Source organism: Cariama cristata, unplaced genomic scaffold (genome assembly GCF_000690535.1).
Source record: "Cariama cristata isolate BGI_N322 unplaced genomic scaffold, ASM69053v1 scaffold16839, whole genome shotgun sequence".
NCBI lineage: Eukaryota > Metazoa > Chordata > Aves > Cariamiformes > Cariamidae > Cariama > Cariama cristata.
The window spans coordinates 28179-39057 of record NW_009637581.1 but is presented as its reverse complement, the minus strand read 5'-3'; the positions used below and the strand labels follow the sequence as shown (position 1 = coordinate 39057).

The following is a 10879-nucleotide window of genomic DNA, read 5'->3' as shown; positions in this document are numbered from 1 at the left end:
AACTGTAGACGGTCTGGATAAAAAAATATCAGAAGAAAAATTCTGGGAAGCAAGTTATTTCAGCCCCTGCAGGTATTAATTTTCAAACAGTTCTATGAAACATGAAGAATCTTTGCCCCAGTCTAAAAAAATGTGCCTAGGAAGTGTCTTCTAGAATTGGCCATTTCCTTATAACCCAGCTGGCAAAAACTGGCAGTGATGGTTCCATTACATTTGGAAAAAAAATCTCATCTACAGTATATATCAGCAATGTCTTTCCTGGCATGGGTAGATTCAACCTATTAGCATTTTTATACCAATAATACAAAGTGACAAGTTTTTTGTCATCTGAGTTGTTGCAAGAAACCCAACAACTCAGCTGAAACTAAATTTCTGAGATGGAATTCCAGACAGTTATTATTGCACATGTAAGTTTTTTAAAAAAAAAAATATTGGGAAGAATTTGCTACAATCCCAAAACTAGCAGAAAATATTAGAAACAACTATTAGCTACAAAGACAGATGCCCTAGATTAGATATCAGTTACGTACTTTTTATCATTCCTAGTAAAGATTATTTTTACTTTCATTAACGTCAATGGCTTTTCCAATTGTTTTTCTTTACTTAATTTTAAGAAAATATTTGTGACTGTTACATTCAGGAATATCAAAAAGATAACTATTTCTAAAGGATATGAATTAAAATTATATCATAGAGTTGGATGATGGAATAATTCTTGCCAGAAGAGCAATTTCCTGAGGTATAATAAAAACACTACCACCCAATATTAAAGCTTAGTGCTTTGGATTCGTAAGTAGAGACTAGCATGGTTATTTGATACAACCACAACACTGGACATCAATTCCTTGTGTGAAGAACCATATATTTTTTAAATGCCAACAAAAGGAAAACAGAGAAGCCAGTCTACAGTTTTCCTGTCCTGATGGACAATACTAAAGCTAGTTGCACCTCTGTCCAAAACCAGATTTGCCAGCAAGGCATCACGTATTTATAGACTGGAAATATTTCTTACCATATTTGAAACTTCTAGTAAATGTCATAATGAATAACACTGTGACAGGAGAAAGGACATACTGTCCCTTGGCAAGAGTCTGGGCAATTTTACATAAAATCTGTTTAGGGAGAGGAGCAGGGAGAAATATCCCAGTCTATTCAAGAAAATGTGGCTTTTACATTTTTACACTTGACATACAACAGCATGTGACTCAACTGTTCTTCCTTCAGTCCATTAAGTGACATAAGATCAACGTTAAAAAATACTCTGTATTTGAAAAAAACCCCACCATGTCATCTAGCAGCAATGCTTGCAGGACATAAAAATTGTCCTGAGTTTTCCTGCAAGAGCCCTGAAGAGTCAGGAGCAGCACCTGAGTCATTTTTATATCTGCTTAATGCTGAGTCTGTACGCTCCTGGTGACCCTGCATACAAATTCGTAGCAGACTGATTAATAGCTCAACATAGTTCAAGCCCACAATCTCTTCTAGAAGATGGTGTTCAGCTCCAGACAGTGATTTTTATTATCATCCCCACCATTTCACAGCCAACAGACAAATGCAACTATATTGCTGTTTTGGACCAACTACCGCCTTCAAAGCCAATTGCACTAGGGGAAACCCAGAAATATTCCATTACTGTTTTCAGAAATACTACTGATTATCTGTGTTTTAAATTACAGTAGCAGTTAGACCTTCTTTTTTCATATGAAACTACTTTTGTAATATTTTTCTGATTAGGTGGTATTTGATGCAAAATACATACCAAATAGCTCAAAAAAATTCTCTATTTTCCCTTTGCTATTCATAAGACAAACTATTTGTTTGACCCACTCAAAACATCACTATGTCTGTAAAGCTCATTTGTAACCATTTCTATTTACCGTTTCTGCTGGTACACAGAGGTTGTGCCAGTGAGGTTAGAGGAGGTGTATCTGCACATACCTTCTGTCTGTAGGATACAGCTCCACAGTAATGACATCTAAAGAGTTCCATGCTGAGATGGTGAGACCGTTGTAGAGGCACAGCATACCTATCATCATGGATTCACTGGTCCCAAACCACAGGAAAAAACAACTGATGCCAGAGAGAACCATGGAACCGCCTAGGTAGGAGATAGGTGAAATAAACAAGGAGGAGCTGTATTTAAAGAATGATCTTTGTTTTGTCTAATGTTTCTGTACACACAGTGTAGCTAAATAACTGACCCATATATTTGAGTTAAAAACTGAAGAGACTTCCTCTGCTGGTAAGACAAGTCAGGTGGACAAACATTGTAAGGGGTTCATAGAAAAAAACCTACTCAAATATTAGGATACATCATAAAGTATTAAGCTGGAACCGTCTCTGAACTCCCAAAGCAAGCTGCCTGGGGAAAACTACCCCCATTCTTCCTTGTCCATCATATTCTGCAATTACATGAAACATGTTCATATATTGTAGCAACAAAAACATGAAATGGGAATTGAATTTATACAGAAAGATTCTCCTAGAAGAAGCGTGCGAGGAACTACCACATAGTTATTTAAGTAAATTGAAAACAAATTTGTCATTGCAGATAATCCACGGAAGATATCTTTCAATGGTGTTACTTTGCAAAACAGATAACAGGCAAAGGACTGCTGACTCTTCCGAGGAGCTGCTCCACTAGCTGAGGGCCACCTGTGCACTTTCAGCTGGAGCAAAGACAAGGCAATGGCCAGCACTCTCCAAAATCTCATCTCAAATGCCTAAACAATGGTGTTGGAATATTAGTGTGGAAGAGCAATGACTGATAATGTGGTATAGAAGAACTGGTTACAGAACCTTTTGTTCCTAAAGTTTCTAAATGGGGCCTTTTTAAAATGGCACTTGAGGTGCTGCATAAATGAAGTACCTGCAGAAGCAGTCTTTTGCATCTCTCTGAATCAAATTCTCTGAAAAGAGAACATGTTATTTTATCAGGAGAGCTTTAGGTTTTGGTGTTTTTCCCTGTTTTAAAGTGAAGCCCCTACCTAGCATCGTTAATCGTCCAATTCTATCCATCAGGAGAGCGGATACAATATTCCCTGGTAACACTGCCAAAGTTCCCAGGAAATTAACAAAGTAAATCCAATAGGCACTGTAGTCATCATCAAAAGAAATCTGGCATCCTGTCCTGATGTGAAAAAATGTGCAATTTATCAGTTCGCTGTCAACAAATTTATATTGCTCGAGATCTGTGGAAAGAAGAAAAAGAAATATTTCAGCTAACATCCAACTCCATGTGCGGCTTTTGATTAAAAACATTTCAAGTTCAAGCAACTTTAATGACAACTCAGAGCTTTCACTGCTTTGTAAAATGGGACTAGTTATTGCTGTTAATTTTGGTACCTTTTTAACTTAATAGAAGAATATGCAAAGCTCATGAAGAAGAGCAACTAAGGCTTGCAATTAGGCAAGTTATACTACTGTATTTCAGCCCTATTTGGACTGTATTTGGTTAAGGCCTTGCAGCAGCAGCTGGTCTTGCATAAAAAGCATTGAGTTATCTGCAAGTTGCTCTCACTTGGTCTTGCTCAGTATCAGACCTTCTGTTTCTAGACCAGACAGCCTTTCAGATAAGACTGCCAATTGTGCTCAGTTTGGTTTGACTTCCTTTAAACCAAAATGTCCCTGCAGAATTCAGATTAAACTAGTTTTCATCTCTGAGAAGGATTTGTGGTCTTCAGCTCAAACATGCATGTGGTACTACATGCAATTGTTCAGGCCATTCTTCTTCCAATACCATTTCAGAGACCTTTCCCTATATTTCCACTTTCTTTCTGTTCCTCCTGTCAGCCCTATAACCCTAAGTCAAGAATACCTTCCTTCCAAGCAAAGAAAGCTGGGCATTGCTTGCTCTGAAACCTAACTCTATTACCATGAAGAATGCTGGAGTTATGCGAAAGCGGCAAGAAGGGCCTCGTCTTTCCAACAAGCTTAGTTGGCCATGTTCTACTTTCAGTTATGTTTTATTAAACTGACAACAAACAAACAAAAAAAAGAGTCTTCTGTTTAAACATATGAAAATATGCATTCCTATTTTTGTTACAATACTTAGGGGAGTGGTGTGGTAACAATTATAGAATAGGTAGTTTGAATCCTTGAACTGAGATTCCCATGCCACAGCAAGCACAATGAACAAAGTATTTCACCAGTCCCATTCAGACTAAATAAAAATACACTAGTTATAGCTACCAGTAAATCAGTAAATATTTTTTCTCCTCTCCAGACTGAATCTCTTTAGAGATGATTAAAACCAGAGAGATGTTTATTATGTGCATCAATATTAGTCCTGTGCTATCTCTAGTGCAGGTACAATCCTTTCACTTTTCTGTTATGACATTACGGAGGCCTGTTGTTTTTAATAGCTTTTTAGTCCCTACAAGAGGACTTCTTGTATGCCTTATTAGAAATCCAGAAATTGTAAGCATAAGGTGAGAACACACAGCTGAACAACGGATGTTCAGGGTTTTTTCTTGTAATACCTGTGTTGTAGAAGGTGGTATTCACGAAAGTACAGTTCCTGAAGTATGTGTTCAATGAAGTAATGTCTTCAAACACACAGTTCTTAAAAAGTGAATCTTCAAAGGTTACTGATTTAAACTTCATCATAATAAACCTGCCCAATACAAATAATTTCTGTCAGTCTACCTTCATAGGTTAGAAAGAGAAACAGGTCAAACTGATGTAGATATACAAGTCTAAAAAATCTCAGCCCTAGTAACAATGACTCTTTAAAGGCATTCTGGAGATGTAATTAATGATTAGCTGATTCTAGAATACTGTCATTCAGAAAAAGCATTAATAAGACAAATAGCTCCTCATAGCTACTGGCTACACTTGTAATACAATTTCTTTAATAATATTTCTGTTATTACTTGTCCTTAATCATCAACCAAAACTAATGTCATTACATACATTGAATAGCCTTGTAAAATCACTGTTCTAGCAGTAACTTTCTACCTCAATGTTACTAGACTAAAACAATGTTGTAAGCCTTTTTCAGTATAATTCTACCAAATAACATCATTATGCTAACAAAATAAAGAGAGATGTAGAAATACATCATTGTTTTTGTGGTGTCTTTTATTTCACATGAAGATGTGGAAAAAGCAACAAATGAAAAAGGGCAGTTTTGCTGGCAGACTCACCCAAAGTGGCAACAGTTTGAAAAGCAGTGCTTTAAATATTATATGTGACTAAGAACTGTTAAAATGACAAAGCCTTTCAAAACAGACCTGGCTCTGCTCTAATTAAACGTGGTGTGACTGGCTAAGTATTTTTCTTATTACAAGACTAATAGTCGGAATAGGAACCACAAAATAAGCTACCTATGAAATAGTAAGAATTAAACTCTCTCACCAATAATGTTGAAATCACATCTTTATGAGAAAGTAGAGCAAAAATCTAATTGTGTTTATCACAGGAAAAGACTTAGTAGCTAATGAATTCTCTTTGTGTACTGGTCAGAAGAATGGTGTTTTCAGCCCATTAGTTTTAATTACTATATCATTTCTCATTTGTGACAGACTGATTAAAATCAGGCTGGTGTTTAGTGTCAAGTCATTATAATTTTTCATATAGTACTTTCCATTTTAAAATGTAGCCTAATTCCAGAGGAGAACAAAGAAAATTTAGCAATTAGGTTAGTCAGTTGGAACAGAAATGACAGACTACATGTCCTACATTCTTCTGATGGACATTTTACCTTTGGACAGGAAACGTGTTGTGACTATGTTAACATTGGTGTTGTGATGATTTGAATTAAAACCCAACAGAAATGTAATGAAGTAAAAAGTCAAGTATTGATGGATCTTCTAGTTAAGAAAGAACATGAAGGAAACACTGAGATTGATGGTGAGTGGAATATTGAAATATTTGTGGAGGAAGAACATCAAATGAGTTTATACTTCTGTGGAAGAAGTTTTGTGAATCTCAAATAACTGTCAGAGGCCTATTAAATTACAGAATCACAGAATTGATGTGGTTAGAAGAGACCTCTGGGATCACTGAGTTCAGCCTTTGCCCTAACACCACCATGTCAACAAGACCATGGCACTAAGTGCCACGTCCAGTCTTTTCTTAAACACCTCCAGGGATGGTGAGTCCACCTCCTCCCTGGGGAGCCTGTTCCAATGCTTAATGACTCTTACAGCGAAGAAATTCTTCCTAATATCCAACCTGAACCTCCCCTGGAGCAACTTGAGACCATTTCCTCTTGTCCTGTCAATAGTTACTGGAGAGAAGAGACTGACCCCCACCTGGCTACAACCTCCTTTCAGGTAGTTGTAGAGGGTGATCAGGTCTCCCCTCAGCCTCCTCTTCTCTAGAATAAACAACCCCAGTTCCCTCAGTCACTCCTCATAAGACTTGTGCTCCAGGCCCTTCACCAGCTTCATTGCCCTTCTCTGGACACGCTGCAGCACCTCAATGTCGTTCTTGTAGTGAGGGGCCCAGAACTGGACACAGTACTTGAGATGCGGCCTCACCAGTGCCGAGTACAGGGGGACGATGACTGCCCTAGTCCTGCTGGCCACACTATTCCTGATACAAGCCAGGATGCCATTGGCCTTCTTGGCTGCCTGGGCACACTGCTGGCTCATGTTCAGCTGGCAGTTGACCAACACCCCCAGGTCTTTTGCTGCTTGACCACTTTCTAACTACTCTTCTCCCAGCCTGTAACGCTGCATGGGTTATTGTGGCCGAAGTGTAGGACTCAGCACTTGTTCTTATTGAACTTCATGCCACTGGTCTCTGCCCATCGATCCAGCCTGTTCAGATCCCTCTGCAGAGCCTTCCTACCCCCCAGGAGATCGACACTCCCACCTAAATTGACGTCATCTGCAAATTTACTGAGAGTACCCTCCATCCCCACATCCAGATCATCTATAAAGATGTTAAACAGCACCAGCCCCAAAACTGAGCCCTGGGGAACACCGCTAGTAACTGGCCACCAACTGGATTTAGCTCCGTTGACCACAACTCTCTGGGCCTGGCTATCCAGACAGTTTTTTACCCATCAAAGAGTCCACCTATCTAAGCTGACAGCTTATTTAGGAGGATGCTGTGGGAGACCGTGTCAAAGGCCTTACTGAAGTCTAGGTAGACAACCTCCACAGCCTTTCCCTTTTCTACTAAGCAGGTCACTTTGTCATAAAAGGAAACCAGATTGGTCAGGCATGATCTTCCTTTCATAAATCCATGTTGCCTGGCCCTGATCCCCTGATTTTCTTGCATGTGCTGTGTAATGGCATTCAAGATGATCCCTTCCATAACCTTGCCCAGAACCAAGGTCAGGCTGACAGTTCCTTGAATCGTCTTTCCAACCCTTCTGGTAGACGGGCATTCAAATTTGCACATTTGAAAGAGTAAATGGGTGTTTTAGAGTAGAATAATCTTAGATTGAGTGTTTTACAAGAATTTTCAGTTCAAATTGGTAAGGCCTCGGATGGTAGAGTGCTGTCAGTTACTGACAGCAAACGATTCTTTGCTTTTAGGAGAACATCTTCCTCCTGGAAAGGTGCGGAACTAGGAAGGTATGGCTAGTTTCAAAATGAGATAGCTGCTATTTTTTGTCTGCAATACATATACCTGTAACTGTGTCAAATCTCAAGTTCTTATAAAAAAATTTGAAACACCCATATCACCAAAACAATTAATTTTATTCACTTCGATATATATTTTCTACGGAAATAACGATTACTTAGCACTATGACTTCCAGGAGATCATTCACGTGGTTGTTCTGTATATTTGTTAAGAGAAATCAGATATCTAAACCACCTGTGTCTGATTTTCCCCTGGATTATGTAGTTACCTGTAAAGTCCAGATAGAGTCTTAGTATGTTTGGATTCAGCTAAAAAATACAAAAGGCATTGACAACATGCTGTTTCCCATTTCAGAGCTGTTCATATTCTTTATTGATTTACAGTAAAGTTTAGCTTTTATTTTCCTGTGATAAGATCCTAACCTCTCAATGTTCAGCATTTTCACAGAAGCATCTTTCATCAATATAAGAACGAGCAACAGAGATGAAAGTATATCCTTCCCCAGCCCCCTTACAATATGCCACATGTATTGGGTCAGAAGACCTTTGAATCACACTGCGAAAGGAAATATCGTTAACCTAGGCTTTTCAGTCCATTTTTCAGGATGACAAGGAAGCTGGGTTTGCATGGGGGATCCTCACACAGGAACCACCAGGGCATGTACAGGTCCACTTCTCCCCATGCTCCAGGAGTCATAAGAAATCAAGAACAGAGATAAATTCCCATTAAAAAGCAACAAACCCATCTATCATTAGCTAATGGAGAAAAATATTAGATTATTAGAACATGCTTTAAAACATGCATTTGTTTATTCCAGCCAAGTCAGGACATTAGGAAATCTTTAAACCTGTCATTAATGTATTCTCCATTGCTGTGAATCTGATTTTCCAATGTGAAGTTGAAGACAAAATGTGAAACCTCCTCGTTGTGGAAATGTTTCACTCGGGATGCATACTCATCTGACTGCAGATGTTTAATGACATCAGGAAACCAGACAGATAAGCCATAGTAGCTGTGAAAAATAGAAAAAGCTTAGTCACCAATCTCACTTGTTCAGAAATCTGTGTGAGGTGAGGGTGGGAAATTCCCTCAGCTGTTTACATTATGGAGCAGTTGTTCCATCATAATAAAATCCTCCATAAAATAAAAATATTGAAAGATGCTGACACTACAAGATGCCAGTTTTCTGAAGCAGATATTCTTAATGAGTCAGGTTTGCAAGCAAGAGCAGACTAACCGACAAATATAACATTTTGTGGAAAGATGCTGAATAAACCCCTTCCAAATAAAAGGGATAATCATAGTGACAGAAATTTGCATGCAGATGATTCTTCTGTCTGTTAAGTCTGTCAAAAATCATTTAAGATCTCAACCACTCTTACCCAAAAGACAAGGTGAACCATACAGCTGTAAGTTTGATCGTATTATCCTTCACTGGGTAGTTGAAGCACCTCATAAACGTCAACCAAATCTGTAAATCATTAGGAAATACATTTATTTTAAATTGTATTTTGAACAATTTTGATAAATGATAGAAGCTTTTTGATTCTGATTTGCTTACTTCTTCAGGGCATCAGAGAGAGCAGATCAGCCCTTTGATACTGATCATAGCTGTACTTCTCACACAAGAACGTTCATCTCCAGCTATAGCCAGGTTGTGCGTGTTCTGTGACTTTCCAGCTTCCTTCCATAGAATCATAGAACAGTTTGGATTGGAAGGGGCCTTTAAAGATCATCTAGTCCAGTCCCCCTGCGATGGGTAGGGACATCTTCCACTTGAGCAGACTGCTCAAATCCCCATCCAACCTGGTCTTGAACATTTCCAGGGATGGGGCATCTGCAACTTCCCTGGGCAACCTCTCCACTGTCCCATCACCCTCCTCATAAAAAATCTCTTCCTAATGTCTAATCTAAATCTATCCTCTTTCAGTTTAAAACTGTTACCCCTTCTCCTGTCACTACAGGCCTTGGTAAAAAGTCTCTCTCCATCTTTCTTTTAAGCCCCTTTTAAGTACTGAAAGGCCACAATAAAGTCTCCTTAGAGCCTTCTCTTCTCCAGGCTGAACAACCCCAACTCTCTCAACCTGTCTTCACAGGACAGGTGCTCCATCCCTTTGATTAATTCTGTGGTCCTCCTCTGGACCCACTCCTGTGCTGAGGAGTCCAGAGCTGGATGTAGTACTCCAGGTGGGACCTCACCAAAGTGGAGTAGAGGGGCAGAATCACCTCCATCGACCTGCTGGCCACACTTCTCTTGATGCAGCCCACAATATGATTGCCTTTCTGGGCCTCTGGCACACGTTGCTGACTCATAAAATTTTTTATACACTAGTGTGGACTGTGTCCATTAATTCATCCCTGCTCTGATTACCTCAAACTTTCCTAATCTCTAGGCAGCTTCATTTCACTATCTCAAATGAACCAGAGATCTTGACAGAAATTTTTAATTCTCACTTCCCAGTATTACACTGCTTTAGGCTTAGACAAACTATATTCCATAATTCAACAGGGATGCACTCAGTCTATCAAAATCTACCTGCACTCTATCAAAATCTACTACAGCTAGAAATTAGTACTTTAACTAGATGAGTAAAAGCTGGGACTACCCCCAGATCAGAGATGCTATGGCAGAGCGGACTGAGAATGGTGTTCTCCTCTCTCTCTCTCTCTCATTTCAAGATGATCTCCTCCTTTTGAGAAGAAAAGGCAGTCTGTCCTAGGAGCTTTCAGCACGCATCATGAAACAAGGAAGGTGCTTTGACTCAGGGGCTCTGACCCAGTGAGGTAACAAAGATGTGAGACAACCAAGATGCAACTCCTTTAAAGCTGGTTTAGTAACAAGGCCAAATCATAACATTTCATTCTTCAACTCCATTTTTGGACAAATAACTATAAAAGTAGATACTTTCTGGATTTTTTTTTTTCATAGGGAAAATACCTTTTTTCCAGGAAAGCTAGTTGTGACAAACCTTAGTTTACCACACTTCATTATAGCTCTGGAGAGCTTTAAGATACCAGATTTTAAACAGATGTGAAAAGCTATTTTTGACTTTTTTTTTTTTTTAATAAAGGAAAATTTTCTCAATTTTGCTTACGAGTTTCAAAGATATTGCATAATTTTGGTTTTGCAAAAAACTGAAAAAGGATACAGAACACAATCCCAGTGAGCTTGCATTAAACTCTCTGAAATAGCTCTAGCGTAGTTTTCTGGTAAAATATTTGACATGCCTAAAAATACATGCAGATACGATGCCTTATAAAAGTTTTATTGACATTCACTTACACAATTTATTCACGACTTTACCATTTGTAGGTAATGTGGCTGCCTCAAGTTCC

General features: G+C 38.8%; 1 protein-coding gene across 1 annotated transcript in view; it reads right to left on the bottom strand.

Annotated features, from left to right (window-relative positions):
• Positions 1 to 1938: 1938 nt before the first annotated feature.
• Positions 1939 to 10879, bottom strand: part of SV2C (synaptic vesicle glycoprotein 2C) — a gene marked incomplete at both ends in the record, with an annotated part of 36775 nt that continues 27834 nt past the window's right edge. The window contains 5 exons of the mRNA XM_009708399.1: positions 1939 to 2098; positions 2988 to 3191; positions 4482 to 4615; positions 8391 to 8555; positions 8926 to 9014. Of these exons, the coding sequence (XP_009706701.1) occupies positions 1939 to 2098; positions 2988 to 3191; positions 4482 to 4615; positions 8391 to 8555; positions 8926 to 9014 (752 nt within the window). The remainder of the gene's footprint in view (positions 2099 to 2987; positions 3192 to 4481; positions 4616 to 8390; positions 8556 to 8925; positions 9015 to 10879) is intronic.